Source organism: Nerophis ophidion, linkage group LG06, assembly GCF_033978795.1.
Source record: "Nerophis ophidion isolate RoL-2023_Sa linkage group LG06, RoL_Noph_v1.0, whole genome shotgun sequence".
NCBI lineage: Eukaryota > Metazoa > Chordata > Actinopteri > Syngnathiformes > Syngnathidae > Nerophis > Nerophis ophidion.
The window spans coordinates 58,509,892-58,536,415 of record NC_084616.1 but is presented as its reverse complement, the minus strand read 5'-3'; the positions used below and the strand labels follow the sequence as shown (position 1 = coordinate 58,536,415).

Here is a 26,524-nt window from a genome sequence, read left to right as displayed (position 1 = left end):
CTACTAAATCCTTTCAGCAAAAATATGGCAATATCGCGAAATGATCAAGTAGGACATATAGAATGGACCTGCTATCCCTGTTTGAATAAGAAAATCTCATTTCAGTAGGCCTTTAAAGAACTACTGAAAATAAGAAAATCTCATTTCAGTGGGCCTTTAATAAAAGGCCTACTGAAATGAGATTTTCTTATTCAAACAGGGATAGCAGGTCCATTCTATGTGTCATACTTGATCATTTCGCGATATTGCCATATTTTTGCTGAAAGGATTTAGTAGAGAACATCCACGATAAAGTTTGTAACAGGAGAAAAGCCCTGCCTCTACCAGAAGTGTGGGGGCTCCTCACATCTTCACATTGTTTTTAATGGGAGCCTCCAACAAAAACAGCTATTCGGACTGAGAAAACGACAATTTCCCCCATTATTTGAGCAAGGATGAAAGATTCGTATTTGAGGATATTGATAGCGACGGACTAGAAAAAAATAAATAAATAAAAAACAAGTAAAAAAAAAACGCGATTGCATTGGGACGGATTCAGATGTTTTTAGAGACATTTACTAGGATAATTCTGGGAAATCCCTTATCTTTCTAATGTGTTGCTAGTGTTTTAGTGAGTTTAACAGTAGCTGATAGTCGGAGGGGTTTCTTCACGGGTGCCTTGACGTACACTGTCTCAGGGAAGTCGACGGCAGCTTTATGGGCAGCACAAGCTCAGCTGATCTCCGGTAAGAAGCGACTTTTTACCACAATTTTCCCACCGAAACCTGCTGGTTGACATTCGGTTGGGATCCATGTTTGCTGTGATCCATAGTTAAGTTCAACTCTGTGAATTTTACACAAGGAATCACCGTGTGTTTGTGTGGCTAAAGGCTAAAGCTTCCCAACTCCATCTTTCTACTTTGACTTCTCCAATATTATTGAACAAATTGCACAAGATTCAGCAACACAGATCTCCAAAATACTGTGTAATTATGCAGTTAAAGCAGACGACTTTTAGCTGTGTGTGTGCACAGCGCTCATATTTCCTAACAGCCCGTGACGTCAAGCGTACACGTCATCATTACGCGACGTTTTCAAGAAAAAAGTCCCGGGAAATTTAAAATTGCAATTTAGTAAACTAAAAAGGCCGTATTGGCATGTGTTGCAATGTTAATATTTCATCATTGATGTATAAACTATCAGACTGCGTGATGGGTAGTAGTGGGTTTCAGTAGGCCTTTAATATTAGTTATTAGTGAAACGCCATTACACACTTTGGCCAGTAGAGGTCACGAGTCGTTTTACCGGGACCGGAAAAGGATAGCGTCAGCCTTGTTGTTATGTAGGTTGTCAGGGCGCACCAAGCTAGCGCTCCACTCTGTTAGCTAATAACGGATTAGGGGAGATTGAGTTAACGATGAAACGTTTACTTCTGCAACAACACGGGTGTTTCAGCTCCGAACTGCCTCCTTGAGCCAACTAAAAGACTAAAAAGCGCTGCGGTGAAAGCGTAACTTTAAAAAAAAAAATTTTTTTAAATCGAAGCAAACTGGTGTTGTGTGGGGTTTGCGATCTCGGCGAATGAGCGCCAACATGTCGAAAGTAAACATGGACCATCTACAGCAGCAGGAGGACGCGGGTGTAGGAGAGGATTCCTCCTCTTTGCCTCCCGTCCGCTCCACTCGGCCGCCCGTCCAGAGGAGCAGCGTCTGTTCTCGGGCATACTTCGTCGTGGTGATGGTCTTCTTTCACGTCTACATACTGAATGTCATCGCCCTGTTGATGTACGTGCACTACAACAATGGCCACAGAGACCCTGTCGCTAGCGATGAGCCTTTCTCTTCATCTGCCAGCGAGGGAGAAAGCCCCCCCCTCCATCCAACGCCTCCTGAAATTGAGCTCCGAGTGGTGGGGCTAAGCCATCATTTCAGACTTTCTCGCACTGAGGGGATAAGGGTAGGTGGAATAGTTTTACAAGTGATCTTTAAAGTTAAAGTACCAATGATTGTCACACACATACTAGATGTGGTGAAATTATTCTCTGCATTTGACCCGTCACCCTTGATCACCCCCTGGGAGGTGAGGGGAGCAGTGGGCAGCAGCGGTGCCGCGCCTGGAATTCATTTGTGGTGATTTAACCCTCAATTCCAACCCATAATGCTGAGTGCCAAGCAGGGAGGTAATGGGTCCCATTTTTATAGTCTTTGGTATGACTCAGCCGGGATTTGAACTCACGACCTACCGATCTCAGGGCGGAGACTCTACACCAAGGGTCACCAACGCGGTGCCCGCGGGCACCAGGTCGTCCGTAAGGACCAGATGAGTCGCCCGCTGGCCTGTTCTAAAAATAGCTCAAATAGCAGCCCTTACCAGTGAGCTGCCTCTATTTTTTTAAATGTTATTTATTTACAAGCAAGCTGGTCTCGCTTTGCTCGACATTTTTAATTCTAAGAGACACAAAACTCGAATAGAAGTTGAAAATATTTTAAAGACGTGGTCTTCACTTGTTTAAATAAATTCATAATTTTTTTTACTTTGCTTCTTATAACTTTCAGAAAGACAATTGTAGAGAAAAAAATACAACCTTAAAAATGATTTTAGGATTTTTAAACACATATACCTCTTTACGTTTTAAATTCCTTCCTCTTCTTTCCTGACAATTTAAATCAATGTTCAAGTAAATAATTTTTTTTTATTGTAAAGAATAATACATTTTAACTTAATTCTTCATTCTAGCTTCTATTTTTTCGAGAAATAATATTTGTGAAATATTTCTTCAAACTTATTATGATTAATATTCAAAAAAAGTATTAGTCTTTGTTAGAAATATAGCTTGGTCCAATTTGTTATATATTCTAACAAAGTGCAGATTGGATTTTAACCTATTTAAAACATGTCATCAAAATTCTAAAATTAATCAGGAAAAATTACTAATGATGTTCCATAAATTCTTTTTTAATTTTTTTCAAAAAGATTAGAATTAGCTAGTTTATCTCTTCTTTTTTTCGGTTGAATTTTGAATTTTAAAGAGTCGAAATATATTTTTAATAATATTTATCTGTTTCTATATATATTTATTGTGAGAAATCATTAAGATGATCAGTGTTTTCACAAAGATAAATATCATTAATTATTAATAATAACATAGAGTTAAAGGTAAATTGAGCAAATTGGCTATTTCTGGCAATTTATTTAAGTGTGTATCAAACTGGTAGCCCTTCGCATTAATCAGTACCCAAAAAGTAGCTCTTGGTTTCAAAAAGGTTGGTTACCCCTGCTCTACACTGAGTAGGTTCAGCTTGTCCCGGTGCTGACTGACCTAACAGCCCTGTTTGACTTGGATTTTCTCCCCCAGCTCAACAGGACAGCCAAAATAGATTAGATCAGTGGTTCTTAACCTTGTTGGAGGTACCGAACCCCGTTAGTTTCATATGAAACTGACGGGGTTCGGTCCCTCCTACAATGTGCATATGCACATTCACCGAACCCTTCTTAGTGAAAAATAAAATGTTTTTTTTCTTTCAAATTCAAGACAAAGTTATGTGTTTTTGGTAACACTTTAGTATGGAAAACATATTCTAAGTAACAAAGACTTAATTTAGAGGTTGTTGGACACTAGGGGAACATATTCTAAGTAACAAAGACTTAATTTGGAGTTATTTGGTTTGGGTTAGAGGGTTAGGGTTTTAATGAGTACTTAATGAGTACTTAATAATGACTAGTTAGGAGCCAATATGTTACTAATTTGCATGTTAATAAGCAACTAGTAAATGGTGACTATGTCCCCCATACTAAAGTGTTACCATGTTTTTTTACTGGTCTCAAAATAAACCGTATATGAACATCACCTTGTTCAAAGAACAAAACTGACACAGTGCATAAACTCACAACAAATTACACACCTGCAAATCAGTGTGACTTCTGCTGTTGCCGTATCCGTAATACGCCGATAGGTAGAAGTTTTTATTGACACGATGAATTGGGTGTGTTTTGACCTCCGCCGAACCCCTGAGGCCGACTCACCAAACCCCTAGGGTTCGATCAAACCCAGGTTAAGAACCACTGGATTAGATATATGTTCGATGTGATCCATGTGTATTTGACTTCCAGGTCATGTCTTTTAGGTGGGACATGTTCAGCCAGTCTCGCTCGTGGCGGACAGAACGCACAAGATGAAAACGCTCAGCCTGAAGCCTCTGTTATTCGGTAAGTGTTTCAGGAAAAGTTTCCACATATCAATAGTATTTTGTATCCTTAAAGCCATATAAATATAGACCAGCAATGTTAACTATTTACATTTCAAAGATCCCCAGTGATGTGTCTCTAGAACAGAGGTAGGGAACCTATGGCTCTAGAGCCAGATGCGGCTCTTTTGATGACTGCATCTGGCTCTCAGATAAATCTTAGCTGACATTGCTTAACACGATAAGTAATCAATAATTCCGCTGGTAATCACAGTGTTAAAAATAAAGTTCAAATTGTAAAAAAATCTCATGCATCTTAATCCAACCATCCATTTTCTATTGCACCTGTCCAAGATGTCGCATTAATGGTAAGAAGTATGATATTTATTATTGGTTAACTTTAGAATAAAAATCTTATTAAAAAGAATAAGAGACTTATTATACTTATAATTACTTAAAAATGCATGCATTTAGTTGTATGCAGTGTTAAAAAAATATTATATGGCTCCCATAAAAATACATTTTTAAATATTTGGCTTTCATGGCTCTCTCAGCAAAAAAGGTTCCCGACCCCTGCTCTACAACCTTTGTGTTTGCCCATCCATCCATCCATTTTCTACGGCTTGTCCCTTCTGAGGTCGTGGGGGGGTTGCTGGAGCCTATCTCAGCTGCATTCGGGTGGAAGGCAGTGTACACCCCTGACAAGTCGCCCCCTCATCGCAGGGCCTACACACATAGACAGACAACATTCACACACTATGGCCAATTTAGTGTTGCCCAGAATTTGTTAATTTGCTTGTGAATATTTTAATCTGTCAAAGTACAAATTGTACCCCGTTTCAATATGAGTTGGGAAATTGTGTTAGATGTAAATATAAACGGAATACTATGATTTTCAAACCATTTCCAACTCATATTCAGTTGAATATGCTACAAAGACAACATATTTGATGTTCAAACTGATAAACATTTTTTTTTTTTGCAAATAATCATTAACTTTAGAATTTGATGCCAGCAACACGTGACAAGGAAGTTGGGAAAGGTGGCAATAAATACTGATAAAGTTGAGAAATGCTCATCAAAAACTTATTTGGAACATCCCACAGGTGTGCAGGCTAATTGGGAACAGGTGATGCCAGTATTGGTTATTAAAGCAGCTTCCATGAAATGCTAAGTAATTCACAAACAAGGATGGGGCGAGGGTCACCAATTTGTAAGCAAATTGTTGAACAGTTTTAGAACAACATTTCTCAACAAGCTATTGCAAGGAATTTAGGGATTTTACCATCTACGGTCCGTAAAATCATATAAAAGTTCAGAGAATCTGGAGAAATCCCTGCACGTAAGTGATGGTATTACGGACCTGTGATCCCTTAGGTGGTACTGCATCAAAAACTGACATCAGTGTGTAAAGGATATCACCACATGGGCTCAGGAACACTTCATAAAACCACTGTCAGTAACTACAGTTGGTTGCTACATCTGTAAGTGCAAGTTAAAATTCTGCTATGCAAGCAAAAGCCATTTATCAACAACACCAAAGAAAGCCGCTGGCTTCGCTGGGCCCGAGCTCATCTCAGATGGACTGATGCCAAGTGGAAAAGTGTTCTGTGGTCTGACGAGTCCACATTTCAAATTATATATGGAAACTGTGGACGTGGTGTCCTCTGGAACAAAGAGGAAAATAACCATCCGGATTGTTTTAGGTGCAAAGTTAAAAAAAACAGCATCTGTGATGGTATCGGGGTGTATTAGTGTCCAAGGCATGGGTAACTTACACATCTGTGAAGGCACCATTAATGCTGAATGGTCCATACAGGTTTTGGAACAACATATGTTGTCATCCAAGCAACGTTATTATGGACGCCCCTGCTTATTTCAGCAAGACAATGCCAAGCCACTTGTTACAACGGCGTGGTTTCGTAGTAAAAGAGTGCGGGTACTTTCGTGGCCCGCCTGCAATCCTGACCTGTCTCTCATCGAAAATGTGTGGCGCATTATGAAGCGTAAAATACGACATCAGAGACCCTGGACTGTTGAACGACTAAAGCTCTACATAAAACAAGAATGAAAAAGAATTTCACTTTCAAAGCTTCAACAATTAGTTTCTTCAGTTCCCAAACGATTATTGAGTGTTGTTAAATAAAAAGGTGATGTAACACAGTGGTGAACGTGCCCTTTCCCAACTACTTTGGATCATGTTGCAGCTATGAAATTCTAAGTTAATTATTATTTGCAAAAAAAAAAAAAGTTTATGAGTTTGAACATTAAATATCTTTTATTTGTCGTGCATTCAACTGAGTATGGGTTGAAAAGGATTTGCAAATCATTGTATTCCGTTTATATTTACATCTAACACAATTTCCCAACTCAATATGGAAACGGGGTTTGTATTCTCAAGACATTGAATGAATTGTATCTAGACTAAGAAAATCTGAACAGTCCAGTTGTGATTGTTTCGATTTGTTTAGTGTTAATTTAAACATTTAGCTTCACGGTCAAATTCTAAACCCTATTATATGTATGGTGGACACACTTTTTTCTTGGTTCGCGTCTCAGCATCCATCCATTCATCCATTTTCTACCGTTTGTCAGGGCCAACACAGATAGCATGAAGATTAATTTTAAAATCTTTTGATGCTTCCATTTTCATAAAGCTGCTATCAAATATTTGTCTGTCCTTTGACTGGCATAAGCTTTGTTTTCCACCAGTCGGTCTCCTCGCACTGTGCTTGCCTCCAGGAAAGTGGCACCTTGCTGATGTTGACATGTAATTTTTTAGACAAGTGTGGCGTGCTTCTCCAGCCATAATTCAATACGAGAACAAATCTTTCGTCCCAGCAAGGGCCTGTGCTTCAGAACAATTAATTTGGCAGCCAGGGAGAACTGGGACACACTTAATGGGCTGTACTTGAGTCAAATGCAGTTTCACAACTGTAGGAACAGAAGATGAACACACATAATTATTTATTTGGCTTTTTGAGGCACATTCAAATGCATGACTTCCATGTAATTAAATTAGTTGACTCCTTAAGGCAATCTGCATTTTTTTGTTAATTTTGCCCATTATCCACAATCTTTATCGGAGACAAGAACACACGTCTTTCTCTTTTCGATGCGTTCTAAATGGTGAAAAACTACTAGTACAAGACTTGTTTCAGCATGAGACTTTTGCTCTCCTTGAGCTGGTAAATTCAGAATAGTGTTCAGGGAAAAAAAATTCTTGGCACAAATGAGCATCTTAATGAGTCTCCTTAATGATGTATATCTTAAGTCGGCCCGGATTTTTTGTGTAACATGTCAAATTATGAAGTTGACCATCTTCTCAGCTTGGTGCCACAACCTTCTACTATACATGTGAGAGGTATGATTTATAACTTTTCCTAACTCAAAGGTGATAGATATAGCAGGAACAGCTCGATTAGATAGCGTAGCTGTGTGAGTGAGACACTGTGTGACTACGCCAGAAAAATAGTTCCTCAGTGTAAGCCCTTACAATAACAACGTTTCTATAGCTCGGTTAATATGCAGGTCATGGCATGTAGAGAGGTTTTTAAGGGGCTTAATAGGTGGGATATATATTTATTCCCATACCTGCATCGTTAGCCTCCTCTTGCACAGAAAAGGAAATGACGAGTGTTCTTGCCTAACATAAGTATTGTGGATGATGGGCAACTTAACCCCCCCCCCCAAAAAACACTAAAGATTTCCTTTAAAGGTGAGCTGCACTGTTTTTTGGAAATTTGCCTATCGTTCACAATGAGTAGGAAAGACTTGACAACGGATATATATTTTTTTAATACATTTTAACTTGTAAATAAATGTCTGTTTACAGCAGGGTCAATGAGGGGTCCTCTATTCCGCCCGAAAAACAAACAAAAAAACATCCAAAAAGCACCAACAGTACTCATTTACATTTGGTGATTTAAGTATTAAAAAAGTATTAGTGATATTATTGTTTTGGTGCTAACGCAGACAAACTATTTATAGCAGCGCCGTGATCACTAGCGTTTCTGCCTATGTTGACATAATCGAGTGGTAAGCCTCTTCCTCGCTTCCTTTGCTCATTAAAGTTTATTGAAAATCATAAGTTATGCCTCTCACCTGGAAAAAGGACATCAATTTACAATGACCTAATACTATTAAACTTTTCACATTAATCACAGTCCTAGAAAAGCATGATTAGACAGAACGGCCCCCTGATCTGAACCAGTGTGGTGTTTTTTTATTGGACTTTTGTGCTCCTCACAGATTGTCCATAACACACACCATGTTTAAACATAAGGGTGTCTGTATGTTCGGAATGCTAGACAAGCCCAAAAAGCATAGTAGGGTCTGCTCGGAACAGCCTCCAGGGTCTTCTGTCAGAGAGCGTTTTAATTCCCACATCCAAGAACTTTGAACATGTTACAAGCACGGCGCTAGACATTGAGTACAAGTGGACCATGTTCCTAGCCTCTATTGTCAAGGCAGCCGATAGGGCTGTGGCCGCTAGGTGGTCAGTGCCTGCCTTGGCGGTAATCCCGAAACCCGCTGTCAAGGGATGCTGTCAATAGATAGAATAGAAAGTACTTCATTGATCCCTGAGGGAAATTCAGCACCACTCCATCTTCAAGCTAATGGGTCATGTTGGCGCATGGGACTCCGGAGGGACCAAACAGTTACCCACAGGCCAAGTGGTATGCGGCTTTGGCAGTTGCAGAGACAAAAACTTGGACACAGGAGGAGTTCGGATAATCCATGGAGAACGACTTTCGGACAGCTTTAAAGCGTTCCTGGACTACTATCCACGCCTCAGGAGGTAGAAGCCGGGCACTATCATCGCCGGGGCTTCAGGACTTATACACCACCCGCCTCCCCCGCAAAGCACTCACGATTGTGAGTGACGCAAGCCACCCTGCACACAACCTGTTCAGCCTCCTTCCCTCTGGAAGAAGATACAAGAGCCTCCGCTCTCGCACCACCAGACTCACCAACAGCTTTCACCACCAGGCTGTTAGGCTGCTGAACACCCCCCCCCCCCCCACACACACACACACACCCTCTCAAGTCTCAGCCCGATCCAACAGGCTGTCAGGATTTTGAAATCCTCCTCCCTGGAACAACCTGAACTCTAAACCCCATGACTCACAGACAAATAAATGATTATGCAAAATTGCACACATCTGCTGCTATATCATAAGTATTTGCACTACTGATGAAACACTCATTGTTCACAGCCATATCCTATTTAAAAAAAGCAGGAACTATATATGTTGTCATTTTAGTAGGTAGACATATTTACGTTGCACTTTACTGTTGTGTTTTCTTTTCTTTTGTCTACGCATGGGAGAGTGCGAAACAAAATTTCGATTCCTTTGTATGTCTTTACATGTAAAGAAATTGACAAATAAAGCTGACTTGACTTGACTTGACTTGTATGGTAGGGACGGTGTGCTGGTAACCTCAACTAGGTATGTTGTAGATCGGTGGAAGAAATACTTCGAAGATTTCCTCAATCCCACCTATACGTCTTCCATTGAGGAAGCAGTGCCTTGGGACTATGTGGTGGGCTCTCCTTATTTCTGGGGCTGACGTTGCAGAGGTAGTTAAGAAGTTGGCGAAATTAAGGTGTTATTATATATGCAGATCCAATTGCATTCTTAAGATTGTTTGACACACCTTGAGAATTTGATATTTGGATAGTTTTTGCTCTCTGCCCTTTCCATTGCCACAGCTTGATTCAATAAAAATACTAGCTTTGAGACTCTTCTGTCCCATGTTTCATTCCAAGCAACACTTGACCGCTTGGCTCTTTGTACCTATTGTGAGCACAAGGAAAGATAGCATGTTTTTATAAATCAACTTAGCTAATTTGACACACAAGATGCTTGCAATATATATTGTTTTTGGCTTAGGTGTTTTTGAATACTTCATGTGTTAAACATGAAGTATTATGTAAGTATGAACACAGAAATGTCAGAGTAGAAATACTTTTTTCAGTGGTCGATGTACATGAGAGTATGGTTTAATGAATGTTGGCCTTGTTCTGCCGTATAGCCATGTTTTGATTGTTGTTTATACAAGGAAATCACTTCCTTTCTATGGTTAACGGGCTTCACGGTGGCAGAGGGGTTAGTGCGTCTGCCTCACAATACGAAGTTCCTGCAGTCCTGGGTTCAAATCCAGGCTCGGGATCTTTCTGTGTGGAGTTTGCGTGGGTTCCCTCCGGGTACTCCGGCTTCCTCCCACCTCCAAAGACATGCACCTGGGGATAGGTTGATTGGCAACACTAAATTGGCCCTAGTGTGTGAATGTGAGTGTGAATGTTGTCTGTCTATCTGTGTTGGCCCTGCGATGAGGTGGCGACTTGTCCACGGTGTACCCTGCCTTCCGCCCGATTGTAGCTGAGATAGGCGCCAGCGCCCCCCGCCACCCCGAAAGGGAATAAGCGGTAGAAAATGGATGGATGGATGGATCTATGGTTAACAGGAAGCATCGGCAGGAGGTTAAAGTGGAGCCCTCAGACTTATCAGTTATTATTGAGGCTTGAGTGGAAAATAGGGATTAACCATCTGAGTCCAGTTAAAGGAGACTTGGGAGACAAACTAGCCACATACTGTACAAGCATCTGGAAGCCTTTTATTAACCAGACCCAGTACTTCCAAATTTAGATCCAATAAATAAGCAGATTATATACGAATTTATTAAACAGGACTTGAGTTGACAGATTGTATTATATATCTGTGGAGTGTATTCCAAAATACTTGTTCAGAAGAAGTTCTAAAAGTAGACTGTTTTCAGAGGCAATGTATTCACAGTCACTAAGATGATTTGCTGAACAGATACTGTATGAGACAATTTTTATTCCTGGAGGCTGCAGCCTTCTGTGAAGGACCTGGTATTTGTTAAACTGTCTCATATTAATAATCTATAATGGATGGAAAAATTGTTTAAGAGAAACAAAAAATATATAGTATGTGGTGACTTTAATATCAACCTTTTGAATCCTAATTAACACAATCACACAGCAGAATTTATTGACACCATGTTCTCCATGGGCTTATTCCCACTGATTATACGACCCACAAGAATCACAACACACAGCACCACACTTATTGACAACATATTCTGTAACATTGTAGATCAGACTGTACTGTAACTGGAGGCTTGTTAGTGAGTGACGTCAGTGATCATTTACCGGTGTTCATGGTGTACAATAATAACTGCAAAACATCCATTCCAAATCTGTAAATAGTGAATATTATCGATTAGCCACACAGAACGATCATTAACAGCACTTAAAAATGATTTAGTGAAACCAAACTGGGATTCTGTTTTTCAAACTTCAGTTATAAATGCAGCTTATAATTTATTTCATGATATTTTTTTCTCACTTTATGATACACACTGCCCCATCAAAAAATGCACTATAACTAATTCCACAAAAACTCCATGGATAACCAAAGGGCTTGCGAATGCTTGCAAAAAGAAAAAATATTTATATAGGAATTTTTTTAGGCATCAAACCATAGAAACAGAACAAAAGTACAAAACATATACAAATAAATTAACCAGCATATTAAGAGCAAGCAGGAAAGAATACACCACCAAACTATTAATCCAAAAGAAAAATGATATAAAGGGAATTTGGAAGGTATTAAATACAATTATTGGGCATGGTTCAAACAGTCCTTGTTATTCGGAGTTTTTTGTTGAGAACGACCAAATCATAAGTGACAAGAAGATGATTGCTGACAGCTTCAATATGGTTTTTGTTAATATTGGGCCTAAGCTGGATAAAAAAAAAAATCCCAATTAATGATGAACAGCCCATAGAATTTATTGAAAAAAATCCTTATTGGATGTTCCTTACTCCGATTGTCAAAAAGGAAGTCTTAGAGGTTATTCAGAAAAGCAAAAACAAAACATCACGTGACATCTATGACCTCGACATGAGGACGGTCCGGAACTTAGCGGAAGAAATCATCAGACCATTCACACACATTAGCAATTTATCATTTTTGACTTGGACAATTTCCTTCACAAATGAAACTCTCAAAAGTCATCCCCATCTTCAAATCTGGAGACAAACACCACTTCACAAATTACCGGCCTGTCTCCCTTCTGCCACAGTTATTAAAACTATTGGAAAAATTATTTGATAATAGACGTCGTGGCTTCATTGAAAAGCACAAATTATTATCCGATTGTCAATATGGGTTCCGACAAAATAGGTCAACTTCATTAGCTCTCATTGATTTAATAGAGAGCATTACTAATGGTATGGAGAAGAACACTTTTTATAGGAATTTTTATTGACCTGCAAAAGGCTTTCGATACCATTGACCACCAGATTTTGGTAAATAAACTGGAAAACTATTGGCTGGAGAACTACTTAAATGAGAGACTGCAGATTGTTCAGATCAACCAACATCAATCTACACTCATGAACATAACCTGTGGAGTCCCCCAAGGGTCGATACTGGGACCCACACTATTTATAATATATATCAACGAAATATGTCAAGTATCAACACTGCTGAAGTTCATCCTCTTTGCTGACGATACAACCATTACATGTGCAGGTGTTGACGTGAAGCAACTTCTGACTTCTGTAACTGAGCAGATGATAAAGTTAAAAACCTGGTTTAATACAAACAAATTGTCTCTGAATTTAAAGAAGACCAAAATAATGCTCTTTAGCAATTGCAAAACTAATATACCGATCAGGATTGTTATTGATGATACACCAATAGAATATGTTCAACACAATTCTTTCTTAGGAGTGGTAATATATGAAAATATCTCATGGAAGCTTCATATAAGTTACCTGAGGACAAAAGTTGCTAATGTGTTGGAATAATGAGCAGATCATGTCATTTATTGAACACCAATGCTCTGCTGTTATTGTATCATTCATTAATTATCTCATATTTAAACTATTGTGTTGAAGTCTGGGGAAATTGTTATAAATCACATCTACAACCTTTTGTCACTCTGCAGAAAAAAGCTATCAGGGTTGTGTCCAATGTTCACTACAGACATCATTCAAATCCACTATTTATGGACTTAAAGCAACTTAAACTGAACGATGTGATCAACATTAAAACTGCTCAAATGATGTTTAGGGCATCCCAAAACTCTCTACCATCCAATATACAAAACCTTGCCATGACAGAGATGATCACCATAGTTACAGTTTAAGAGGAATCAACAAATTATATTTGCCTAAATTTAGAACAACTTTAAAATCAATGTGCATTTCAGTGCGTGGAGTCACTCTGTGGAACAACTTAGGGGAGAAGTTAAAAATGTGTTCTAGCCTGATTCAATTTAAAACACTGTTTAAAAAAGAAGTACCGAAGAAGTACGAGGAGGAAAGAGAGTGATATTATAAGCATCTGCTTCATCCAACCCTTTTTCAAGCCTTCCATAAATATCTCTGACAAAATGTAAAAAAAACCAACCTGTGTTTAGTTGTACTGTGCAAGTTTGAAATAAATATTTCCATTCAATTCAAATATTTGTTTGGCTCTAATTGCCCTTTTTACTGTATAACTGACAATTACCTCTAAGCTGTTGTCATCATTTACTTCTGGCTATAAATATTAAATGGACCAGCTGATCCCGCTATCGTACAGATATTCTGTATAGTGTTCATATCCACTAAATACATACTGTGTTTAAATATGAAAAATAATGTGGAACTACAGGATTAACATTATTACATGGCAACTTTTTTTCAAGCTGAATTGACTTTTGTAAACATCTCAATCATCCACCAATTCACTGGACCTGTGTTTTCATTCTAACCTGCGTCATCAAGCACTTCCAATTTAAAGTTTGACACATTTTTTGTATCAATCACAGTATCATTAGCATACACGGCCTAAACACATCATTTAGTAGTCTGACACATCAAGCCAGCATTGTGAAGAAAGTTACTTTTAGATGTGGTGACATTTTGTGTGACATATTTTGTTTTGTTAGTCATGGTATATTATTAGTAACTATTACTTAAACAATAACAAACGAATACACTTTTTTTTATTAGCTTGACCTAATCAACAAGCATAATCCTCATGTTTCAGTATGATAATTGTTTTAGACTACTTTTAATCTCAAAATCAGCCGCTCACTTTCAATGTTGTGAAATAGCGCCATAAAATCAACTCTATTAATGAGATGCATATCCCTATTCCTGTGTTGGCTAGACAACAGGCTGGCAGAATGTAGACCTTTCATTTGCTTAATTGTATAGAGTATTTGGTACAGCCAGTTAGTTTTAAAAAGAATATGACTCTTTACAGTGTCTTCTGAAGTAAAATAAGTATGTTTTTGCTAAGTATGAATTATAATAGAAAACTATTGTAATCAATTCTCTGTGAATATATACGATGAACATTGTTCCCTCAAAGGTGCGCAATTGGGCACTGCTCACTCTTCCTTGCGCACAGCATATCAATGGTGCACAAAAAATTAAATCCAACCAAAACTCTATACAAAATAAAGAAATAATTTATTCTGTACAATATTGCAATGTAGCTCTGTGAGTGACAAGTGGCCGCAACAGATAAAACAAATGTTCCTCAACAGCATGAATTGATTAACGTGGACCCCGACTTAAACAAGTTGAAAAACTTATTCGGGTGTTACCATTTAGTGGTCAATTGTACGGAATATGTACTGAACTGTGCAATCTACTAATACAAGTATCAATCAATCAATCAATTAATCAATCAAAAACACTGTTCAATTAATGTAACGTCTGGAGAACTATTAAAACTGGTCATTTTCTGCCATAAAAACCACGCCAAAAAGCTCTCTGTCTTCTGTCATATGAAAAGCAGCCGTTTTTTTTATTGTTTTTTGCTCTCAATTGTGCCAACAGACACACTTATTAGACTCAGACACTGATGCTTTTACGGCCACAAAAAAGTCGGACAACTCCAACACCACACATAAACTTTAAATGCCAGGTTGTTACATTATAATGTGGCTTACACGCAGCCAATCAATGTCATTATAAGGGTGTAATGCGTATGTTTTGCTGGTTAGTTTATAGCTAACAGTGCAGCAGAGTTTCGAGAGGTAAATTCTTATAACTCTTATTATGGTGAAACAGACAAGTACTGTACACCAATCAGATCTGTGCTTACGCTCCTGTCATTTATTGAGAATGTTCATTTATGAATATGAATCAATAAATGCTGCTACTAGATTACATAATTTCTCATAAAAACTGTAATGATATATTTTACAGAAATAAAGTTACAGGAAATTATTCGATTCTTGTGGTATAGCAAACATCTCATTGTGAAACATTTCAATGGTTTAAAGGGAACTATATGTGATCTCTGAACGGGGTACACGTTCTTTCCAAAGCAGGACGGCCACCCAGACATCCAATACTTGTACATAGTTAATGAAAAAAAAGATGTGTTTATTTTAATTGTCAGTGGGCCAAATCACTAGAAAACAATCCAATGGAAATGACTGCTGCCATTTAATTATAATAAGACATTTAACTTATGATCTCAGGTTTTGGACTGCTTGGTGCCACAGTGTGCATGTCTGATGTTGCTCATATATGGTCCACTGAATGCTCAGGCAGTTTGTGCATTTGCCCAGACACATTAAAAATTAGGAGGAACATTGATTTATGAAGCACATAAATGTCTCTCAGCCCAAAATGGAGATCATTTATAATGTTATCAGCTGTATAAACCACTGCTTGTCAGATGCTACGATGTTTACCTCTCTATTTCTCTGTCAGAGATCCCTGGCTTCCTGTCAGAGGAGGAGTGCCGAATGGTGGTGCAGCTGGCCCAATTGAAGGGTCTGATGGAAAGCCAGATGACGGCAGGCAGCCAGTCAAACCAGCAAGATGAGTCAAACCAGTCACTTCTTTCGCTGAGCACCGAGGAGGTCTTTAGTCTGTTGGACCTCAACCAGGATGGGTTGTTACAGAAACAGGAGGTGAAAATTTAAAACAAATGATTAGCTTTAGCATTCATTTAGCGTTTGCTATCTGTCAGGCGTCAGCAAAAGCATAATCATTTTCATCAACTCTCCTGATTTTTGCTTCAGATTGAGAGTCACTCACGCTCTCGAGATGGGACTTGGTTGAGTCCAGACAACCTGCATCAGATACTCACTGGTCTGGAAGTCGGCTCAACAGGTTTGTGATCCTGCTGTGTTTGTCTGGACATACTATATGTGGTGCATGCCATTATTCAAACAAGCTTAACTTTTATTGTATGAGTACAAAGGTTACAGTATTGGACTGACTGAAACATTATTACAGTCTGAATGTACAGTAAGTACAAATGTTATAAGTTATTTGAGTGTACCAGAACACACAGGGACGATCCGGTCCATAATGAATAGCAATAGATGTTTTTTAAGTTGTTGGTAAGACAAAAGACATAAAGAAATAAATAAATGGGTTGTACTTGTATAGCGCTTTTCTACCTTCAAGGTACTCAAAGCGCTTTGACACTACTTCCACATTTACCCATTCACACACACATTCACACACTGATGGAGGGAGCTGCCATGCAAGGCGCCAACCAGCACCCATCAGGAGCAAGGGTGAAGTGTCTTGCTCAGGACACAACGGACGTGACGAGGTTGGTTCTAGGTGGGATTTCAACCAGTGACCCTTGGGTTGCGCACGGCCACTCTCCCACTGCGCCACGCCGTCCCTAAGTGGGTACAACATTATTTTGATGAACATGTCAGATAATCTTCCAACTCTATCTCTTCAAAACCTTTTTTTTCCCCAATTTTTTTTCTTAAACTACCCCGCATAATCTGTATCCCCTCAGTCCCACCTCCATATCAACCCCCACCCACCTCTACTCTAGCTGGAGCTATTATAAGAGTATAAATGGGGAAACTAGTGGGGGGGTCTGGCATTTTTAGGGCAAAGTTAAATATGACGTATTTGCACAATAGTATAATGGATATCAAGAGTTTATCTAACTGAGTGAGTGTTTCACTAACAGACTGTATGTGTTTACACATTTGACAGGGATGCTGAACTTGGAGGAATTTAAGCGTGTTTACGACGTGTCCCAAAGCCCAGGACAAGAACAAAGGGAGAAGCTCTGGAGCCGTTTCAAGCAGAGAAGCAAACACACGTGGCTTTATCAAGGCACTGGATCCCATCACGTGCTACAGACACTAAGGAGCCGGTAACTTTATACACATAAACACATTATCTCACCCCTACAAGCAAATAATTTTTTTTACCACTCTAACATTTTGCCAGTGTAACAATCCTTACTCGTCTGCCTACTTCATTGGTTGAGATGAGCGAGCCGCTACAAGTATTTCGTTATGATCTCGGAGACTTCAGCGATGCCCATCATGACAGCAGCTCACACCGTGCAGAAACCACCTGCACGCACACACGACTAGCAAGAAATGCTTCTACCTTCAAAGAGGTTTCCTGCAGGTTAGTCTTTGTTTGATATTGTCATTATAATATACCTGTTGTCTTGTGCATTTAAAGTGGAACTGCACTTTTTTAGGACTTTTATCCGTCATTCACAATCCGTGTGTGAGACAAGAACACATTTGTATTACGTTTTTTATGCACTGTAACTTGTAAATAAATGCTAGTAATAGTTGGCTAACAGTAGAAGGAATGGGATTAGTTTATTCCGCCTAAAAAGCACCCTAAAAATATCCCAAAACATCCATCAACCTTTTATATACACACTGTAAATATATATGTAATGTAAGAACTGGCACATTCATTCTAACATGTAATACTGACATATATTGGTCATTTTAAACATACGGCGGCATATTAATTTCACAGACACATCATAACATTCACCATTTCCTTTAACAACAACTACTAATCATGGCAGACTTAAAGAGAGTCAACAACGACTACTTTGGGACAAATTATGTTCCAGAAGCTTGTGTTTTTGAGCCTGAATATAAGGAGAATGAGCTACAAGTTTTAGAAGCTGAGTGGTAAGCAGATCCAGCAAGTAGCACAATTGCTAAGTGTTAAACAAGAAATACACACTACGACCATAATAAAACAATCAATTATTGAACAATATCTGCTTTCATTGGTCTTCCGGCTGATGGGATGTTTGTATCGTTCTGTTTGAATGAATAATTAATCATAAGCCTCACGCAGGTAAAAACAAAAAAAAGTTGGAGCAAACTTAGCGTTTTTTTTCGTGTATTTCCCGCCATCACTGGTTCTAAGTTGAATGTAAAAGTTGGTCAACTTTTCAGTTTATGGCCACAACCTTCTACTATAAGAGTTAACGGCATGATTTATAATTTAGAATTAACTTTCACCAACTCATAAGCAATGCAGCAGCTCACCGGCTCAATATGTCAATTGCTGTTTAAGCTAGTTACCGCTCTGTGATCATGGCGCTGCTACAAGTATTTCATCTGCGTTTGCGGTTTTAAAAATAATACTGCTAATACTTTGTTAGTATGCAGGTCACAAAAGGTAAATGGAGTATTGTTGACGGTGGGCTTTATGGGCTCAACAGATGACTTATGTTGGCTTCATTTTTAGTCACCTCCTACTTACCGCATATAACAAATGAAAATGAATTAAAAAAGAAAGCCTTTCTCTCATAAAATGGATGGATGGATAAAAAAGAAAGATGTGTGTTCTTGTTTTACTTAGAGATTAATGATAGACAACATTTCCCAAAAAGTGCAATACCTCTTTAAAGTTGAAATTTTTTACACTAAATTCTCCCATTTATGCATTTCTTAATGGCTTTCAGATATCTTACTGTGTTGATCTACCTCAGCCCTGTAGAAGAGGGTGGCGAGACGACGTTTCCTGTAGCAGACAACCGTACGTACGACGAGCAGGTGAGCGTTCTACTCACTCAGTACATAGTCATAAACATGCCCTGCTCCAGACAAATAAAGACAGCTTGACCTGATTTCTGCTGATAACATGCAGATGACGCTTACACGTGACAAGGAATCTGATATCTCAATTATCTGCACATATAACAACAGATTACACACATGGTGTTTTTACAGTTGCATGTGTTCTAGGCACTGATCCAAGATGGAGTTGATTTAACAGACACCCGGAAGACATGTGGGCGAGGGAACCTAAAGATAAAACCCACTGTGGGGACGGCACTCCTCTTGTACAACCATCTCTCCGATGGACAAGGTGTGAATAGAAGGCCTTAGCAACCGTTTAATATTTAGAGAAATGCCTGTCCTTTGAGCTTAAGGACTGTTTAGGATCATGTTCTTAAAATCTCTCTGTGGAAGCTTTGGCATTTTTGATAGCCAATATTTGTATGAACATTGTTCGAATTAAACTGAAACTGAACTGAACTGAACATTTGTGATACAACCAGTGTTACATCACTCATACTGTATTGTGTTTGCCATTAATGACATGAATTCCGCCTTACTTTTAGGTTGGATGGGCGAGCTTGATGAGTATTCCTTGCATGGCGACTGCCCAGTAAAGCATGGCCTGAAGTGGGTCGCCAACCTCTGGGTAAATGTGGACCCAGACCATCAGCAGCAAGCCCGTTACCAGAGACTATTTGCTGAAAGGTATCAAGCTAAGTCAGGCATGGAGGAGCACTCTCAACCACTTTCACACATTGACCTCCATCAGGATCTATAGCCAAGTACCTCGGACTGCTCGTTAATTTATGTTTACTGCAATGTTGTAGACAGGCATCTGTCCATTTTCTGTCGTGCTTGCCCTCATTATTGTCACAGGTGAGCTTGTGTCTATAACAAATCAATCACAAGGCACCTATAGTCAAAGTCAATGTTATTCATATAGCGTCAATTCACAACAAAAGTTTATCTTATGGCACTTTACACATGGAGCAGGTTTAATACTACACTCATAATATCAATCAATTAATCAATCAACGATTATTGATCTAGCCCTAAATCACTAGTGTCTTAAAGGGCTGCACAAACCACAACGACATCCTCGTTAGAGCCCACATAAGGGCAATGAAAACTCACACCCATTCACACACACATTCACTCACTGATGGTGGGAGCTGCCATGCAAGGCGCTCACCAGGACCCGTCAGGAGCAAGGGTGAAGTGTCTTGCCCAAGGACACAACGGACATGACTAGGATGGTAGAAGGTGGGGATTGAACCAGGAACCCTCAGATTGCTGGCATAGCCACTCTACCAACTTTGCCACGCCGTCCCCCAAATATTCAGATTTTTTTTAAAGTCTAACTCAAATGTATTGACTACACACTGATACAGTCTGAACTTAGTTTGTCAGTTTTGATCTGACCGACCAATCAGGATGAAAAAAAGATGACGTTTATGTGAGCCACCTTGCTGTCACTTCAGTGATTAATCTCCTAGCACTCTCTTCTCTCAATCTACAAACGAAGTTCAGTCTCCGGTATCACAATTTGGTACTTTTAGGTCCGTTTTAATAGGAAAAATCCCCATAGTTATAAAGATTAGGTTGGATAAATCTAAAAATGCATACATATATTAACATAAATTACACCTTCATTTGAATATCAGATATTTAAAGGCCTACTGAAATGAGATTTTCTTATTTAAACGGGGATAGCAGGTCCATTCTATGTGTCATACTTGATCATTTCGTGATATTGCCATATTTTTGCTGAAAGGATTTAGTAGAGAACATCCATGATAAAGTTCGCAACTTTCGGTGTTAAGAGAAATGGCCTGCCTCTACCGGAAGTCGCAGACGATGACGTCACACGTGTGGGGGCTCCTCACATATTCACATTATTTTTAATGGGAGCCTCCAACAAAAAGTGCTATTCGGACCGAGAAGACAACAATTTCCCCATTAATTTGAGCGAGGATGAAAGATTTGTGTTTGAGGGTATTGATAGCGACGGCCTAGAAAAAAAAAAGATTTAAAAAAATAAGTTAAAAAAAATAAACGCGATTGCATTGGGACAGATTCCGATGTTTTTAGAGACATTTAATAGGATAATTCTGGGAAATCCCTTATCTTTCTATTGTATTGCTAGTGTTTTAGTGAGTTAAATAGTACCTGATAGTCGGAAGGGTGTCTCCACGGGTGTCTTGACACGCAGTGTCTCAGGGGAGTCGACTGCACCTATGGACGGCACAAGCTCAGCTTTTCTCCGGTAAGAACTGACTTTTTAACCACAATTTTCTCACCAAAACCTGCTGGTTGACATTTGGTAGGGATCAATGTTGGCTTGACCGCGCTCTGATCCATAGGAAAGTTTCAACTCCAGGAATTTTAAACAAGGAATCACCGTGTGTTTGTGTGGCTAAAGGCTAAAGCTTCCCAACTCCATCTTTCTACTGTGACTTCTCCAATATTAATTGAACAAATTGCAAAAGATTCAGCAACACAGATGTCCAAAATACTGTGTAATTATGCCGTTAAAGCAGACGACTTTTAGCTGTGTGTGTGTGCAGCGCTCATATTTCTTTAAAACCTGTGACGTCTGGCGTACACGTCATCATTACACGACGTTTTCAAGATGAAACTCCCGGGAAATTTAAAATTGTAATTGAGTAAACTAAAAAGGCCGTATTGGCATGTGTTGCTAATATTTCATCATTGATATATAAACTATCAGACTGCGTGCGTGGTGGGTAGTAGTGGGTTTCAGTAGGCCTTTAAGAACAATGTATTGAATTGAGTTAGTGCAGTAATTTACTAATACTGCCTAATATTGCCACAAGTTACTTGTTAATACCACCTTTTTTAGTACAATGTTCTGCAAGTCCTTTAATAATAATGACATATTTATTTATAATACTGTACTGTATTTAAAGCTTATCATATTTATTCACCAGACTATTTATTTGAATGTTATTTATTACTGTTGTCCTGTTAAATTATTGGGATACATATGTATTGTTGTTGCACTGAATTTTGTCTTTGTATTTCATTGTGTTCTATGAAATGACATTTTTAAAAATGTTAAAGCGGTCTTGAGTTTATTTTCTTGCCAGTCTCCTAATGTAATATATGCAGTGTCCACTAGATGTCAGCTGTGGAACATGAGCATGCTGGCAGGTTATACGTGAGACGTCATTAAAGACTGCAGCGGCTCTAATGGATGACCACTCTCCTCAACCTCACCGTCATAGTTTCGGGGACACCAGTGCTGAGGGTTTATACCCTTAAGACACTCAACAACGGCTGTCACCCATCAGCATGCAATGGAATGCAGCAAAGACTTATAATACCCGGGGTTATTGTGGAGGCACCTGCAGTTTGCTGCGGCCCAACATGGCAACCGTCCTCTTTGGAGGTGCCTTTGAAAGTCTTGAGCTCGATGACGTATGTGGTGCAATCGAGCCATTCATCCACGGGACGCTTCAATGTACGGTAGCGGGTTCGGGTGAAGACTGTGACGATGGTGCTGCGTACGTGCGCGCCCCCCATCAACCAATCACTGCTCCGTAGCCCTGAATGGGGGAGGGAGGGAGGGATGCAGGGGGGGCGACAAGGTCTGGAACGTCACTTGAGATTTCAGTCTGTCGCACCGCGGCATCAGAACAAGGTCCAAAAGGACTACCAATCCGTTTTTGGGGGGGAAAAGCTCTGTTTTTGTTTTTTTGTTTTAGAAAAAAACAACTGTTCACTTTTAGGCGCCGGCTCCTTTTCGACTAACGGTCCTCCATGAGATTCTTCAGGCTTACCTTCAAGTGCTTCGTCGACTGCTTCTGAGTCTCCTGCGTCTCACGGCGCCTGCTGACATTTTTTTTAAATTAAAAAACATCTCTTGGCTAAGCTAAGTGGTTCCAGTGTGTGGAAAAACTGCGAACTATTCATATTCTTAATTGTATTTTTGTACTTCCAAGAGGTCAAATAAACTGAGAAAATCTGAAAAGACAACCGGGGTGCACTGCATGGTGTTAAATATATATTTGCCTCTCTTGGCACGGTTACCCACCCTCGTCTATAACTAAGAGCAAGCCAGCCAACTCGCTTTTTCGATTTCATTTTTCCCCTGCCGCAGTCCAACAGTATGTCACCTGAGTTGGGAGAGAGTAGCCAAGGTGAGTATGGTGTTATTTATCATGTGTGTATCATGGAATGAGTCACAGCTTTGACTTCCCTTTGTGCAGTGAGAGCAGCTTCAGCACCTGCATGTAGCATGCATCTCTGAACAAAGCTCATCAAATTATTACATAGGATAAAGCAGTTTTTGACCCCAAAAAATCACACAAATGACATGAGTATGCCCATGAGTTTATCTCGCAAAAATCCAAATACAACTTTGACATTTTGCGAGACACAAAGGTTTGAGACGTTGAGTTGTCTACCATGCTCATCAAGCATTCTGCCTTTGCCCATTTAGCACTTTAAACTGCTCTGATATGGATTGAACTCTTTCACTTTGCATCTAGAAGTGCACACAAAAGGTGTGTGGCACATCTTTTTTTTCTAAGAGAAAATGGGAGCAATATTACCCCCAATAGTCTATACTGTAGACTTGCCAGTCTGCTGCTCTGTGCTGCAGCACACTAATCATCCTGACTGAGATGCTGACAGGCACAATGAATGGTGGGGGAGGGCTCATTCAAAGACAACACATGCAATACAAACAGAAGTGTCTTAAAGATCAGTTAAGGCAAAACGCTAAAGACATGATGCAGAGTGTTTCTTCAAGCCAATTTTGTCAGAGTATGTTGTGTTTGGTTGCTGGTGATAGACAACGCACACAATCCCACTTTGGTTTAGCCCAAGTGTGCCCTAAAGCCAGCTCTCTCCTTAAGACTGTAACCCACTAACAATTTTTTCACCTTCTCCTTTGCAGGTGAAATCAGCCTTCCCCAGTTGCAGGTCGGGGACCTTTCTGAAGGAGAGGGTGGGGGATCAGATCACCCTCTGGTGCCTGTGCCCGGAACTGGCCCTGGGTGTGGTGAGGGCGGAGGAACTGGTCCCCCACTTACCCAGGACGGAGCTGCGATTGGGACAGGGAATGGGGCTGTCGCTGTACCTGTGGTGGAAAGAGAAACCTGGACCAGACAGATGGACTTCATCATGTCTTGCGTGGGATTTGCAGTAGGCTTGGGCAACGTGTGGCGCTTCCCTTACCTTTGCTACAAGAACGGAGGAGGTGAGAGTCACTCATGTTTATAGTATGATGAGCAAAACATGACATGGTTTATGTGTGAACTAGAGGTAAAGGTTTTCCATAACAGGCAAATAATCAGAATAATCATAATCTGGATCACTTCATTAATCCCTGAGGGGAAATTAAGATTTTCAGATTAATCCCATTCCAGATCAGACAAACATTACAGGGAGACAGAACAGGATCGCGGACGGGTCTGCCAACTTCCGGTCGCCCTTAAACGCAGGGGGGGGGGGGGATATTCAGTCTAAACCTGGGCCCTTGGAGAGGGGGTCCAGACTGAGGAAAGGAAAATAAAATAACTCATTACTCATAGCACACAAACGTGTGCAAGAAGGAAACATCAAAGAACACATAGGACATTAAAAGAGCAAGACTGATGCTTTCAGATGCCACTCCGGCAGTACAATTTTTACATACAGCTCCAAATGTAAAACAAACAACGACAAAAATTAACCATTCATCCATTCTCTACCGCTTATTCCCTTTGTGGTCGCGGGGGGCGCTGGTGCCTTTTTCTCAGCTACAATCGGGCCAATAATATATATTGCGTACATACACAATTGCACCATGCATAGACAAGCAACCAAAGAAAAACATAATTTCAACACACATATACACTGTGGTGGCCTCTACCCGTGTTCCACGCCATAGCCTTCTGGGGTCGGGGGAGAATGGCCAGAGATAGGAGCAGACCCAACAAAGACACCAAGAGAGCCGACTCCGCCCTCGGACGTCCACTAACTCTCAGCCAGTTCTCAGTCTGTATGGATGAGTGAGGATGCATCAAAGAAACAGAGGTGTCCGATACATGCTCATTCAGCCAAGACACTGTGTAGCTTGTCCATTCCGGCGCTCAGCACTCGCTCCACAGCCCTGTCTCTTCATCCCCATCTCCTCCAGAGTCTTCAAACGGACTCTGGTGTGGCAGAGACCCAGCAGCTGGTCTCCATGGCCAAAAGGCTCCCGGTAGGCAGATCCAGAAGTTCACAAAAAAGCATAGCACAAGTCACGAAAAGTGCCACCCCTTGTTGCACAGTCCCAAAGGGTCCCAAACCAAAAGGCAAAAAAAGAAAACCCCACATGAAAACAAGAGGGTAACATCAGAAACACAAAAGGAAGATACAAGAGCACCGAGCTCCTGCCACCTTCAGCCACTACAGAAGCACCATTTAGAGCTGGGGTCTCAAACATGCGGGCCAATTGCGGCCCGCGAGATGTTATTTTGCAACCCGCACTTTGATATGACAATTTAATATATGTGCGGCCCGCGAGTTTAATATGAACGGAACTTGACAGCATCATACTTGCCAACATTCCCAATTTTCCCAAGATTCCCTTGAATTTCAGGGTATCCATTCTCTGGTAATCCCTGACGATTTCTACCCAATCAACAATACTCGGGGTGCTGCAATGGTACTGTTCCTAACGCCCTCTGAATCCTGTACATGCAGCGTGCAAGCCTATTTAATTGTTACATTTAGCTGAGCAGTACACATGTATGATGTTGCAAGACATATTTGCTCAACAGCTACACAAGTCACACTAAGGGTGGCCGTAAAAAAAACTTTAACACTGTTACAAATATGTGCCACACTGTGAACCCACACCAAACAAGAATGACAAACACATTTGAGGAGAACATCCGCACCGTAATACAACATAAACTCAACAGAACAAATACCCATAATCCCATGCAGCCCTGACTCTTCCAGGCTACAATACACACACCCACGTTACCACCAACCCCCCACACCCCCACCCTCCCTACTTGCGTCGGTTGAGGTTGTTGTATTGTAGCCCGGGAGAGTTTGGGCTGCAAGGTGTTGTGGGTATTTGTTGTCATGTGTTTAAGTTGTGTTAGGGTGAGGATGTTCCCCCAAAATGTGTTTGTCATTCTTGTTTGGTGTGGATTCAAAGTGTGGCGCATATTTGTAACAGTGTTAAAGTCGTTTATACGGCCACCCTCTGTGTAACCTGTATGGCGGTTGAGTAAATACGTCTTGCAGCCACTAACTTTCTTCTGCGCAAGTCTCGCATAACATGATTAAGAGTTGTCACTTTAGTTGTGTTATGTGCGCAATGACGAGTTGTAGAGCACTTGTTCTCTTATAGATGGTACGTTACGTGAAGGTATGCCAAGGGTTAAGTGAGATTTATCAAAAACATTCTAAAACATAGCAGTCAGTCATAAATACTTAATAAATATATTTATTGGATAACACTTCAACAAAATATGAATATAAGTTTACAAACT

General features: G+C 40.1%; 2 protein-coding genes across 3 annotated transcripts in view; both read left to right on the top strand.

The window, feature by feature from the left end:
• Window positions 1-1,572: 1,572 nt before the first annotated feature.
• Window positions 1,573-19,349, top strand: LOC133554605 (transmembrane prolyl 4-hydroxylase-like). Its single transcript, XM_061903548.1, has 8 exons — window positions 1,573-1,935; window positions 4,104-4,185; window positions 15,922-16,124; window positions 16,236-16,326; window positions 17,182-17,344; window positions 17,422-17,607; window positions 18,923-19,013; window positions 19,206-19,349. The coding sequence occupies exons 1-8, from the start codon at window positions 1,573-1,575 to the stop codon at window positions 19,347-19,349; spliced, it is 1,323 nt and encodes a 440-aa protein (XP_061759532.1).
• LOC133555022 (sodium- and chloride-dependent creatine transporter 1-like) overlaps window positions 19,207-26,524 on the top strand; it is a 38,474-nt gene continuing 31,156 nt past the window's right edge. Inside the window, exons 1-3 of one of the 2 annotated variants that reach the window (XM_061904432.1) lie at window positions 19,207-19,329; window positions 19,586-19,727; window positions 23,947-24,249. In XM_061904432.1, coding sequence (XP_061760416.1) covers window positions 19,673-19,727; window positions 23,947-24,249 — 358 coding nt within the window. In that variant the 5' untranslated portion in view covers window positions 19,207-19,329; window positions 19,586-19,672. Of the gene's footprint in view, window positions 19,330-19,585; window positions 19,728-22,639; window positions 23,186-23,946; window positions 24,250-26,524 lie in introns of those variants that run through there. The other variant, XM_061904433.1, reaches the window with a different exon arrangement.

What these genes read in the sequence shown, in the direction of transcription:
- LOC133554605 (XM_061903548.1), top strand. Translation starts at nt 1,573, where the DNA reads ATGTCGAAAGTAAACATGGACCATCTACAGCAGCAGGAGGACGCGGGT. An exon ending in CCTGAAGCCTCTGTTATTCG is followed by an intron (nt 4,186 to 15,921) that starts GTAAGTGTTTCA and finishes TTTCTCTGTCAG; the next exon opens with AGATCCCTGGCTTCCTGTCA. An exon ending in TCTGGAAGTCGGCTCAACAG is followed by an intron (nt 16,327 to 17,181) that starts GTTTGTGATCCT and finishes CACATTTGACAG; the next exon opens with GGATGCTGAACTTGGAGGAA.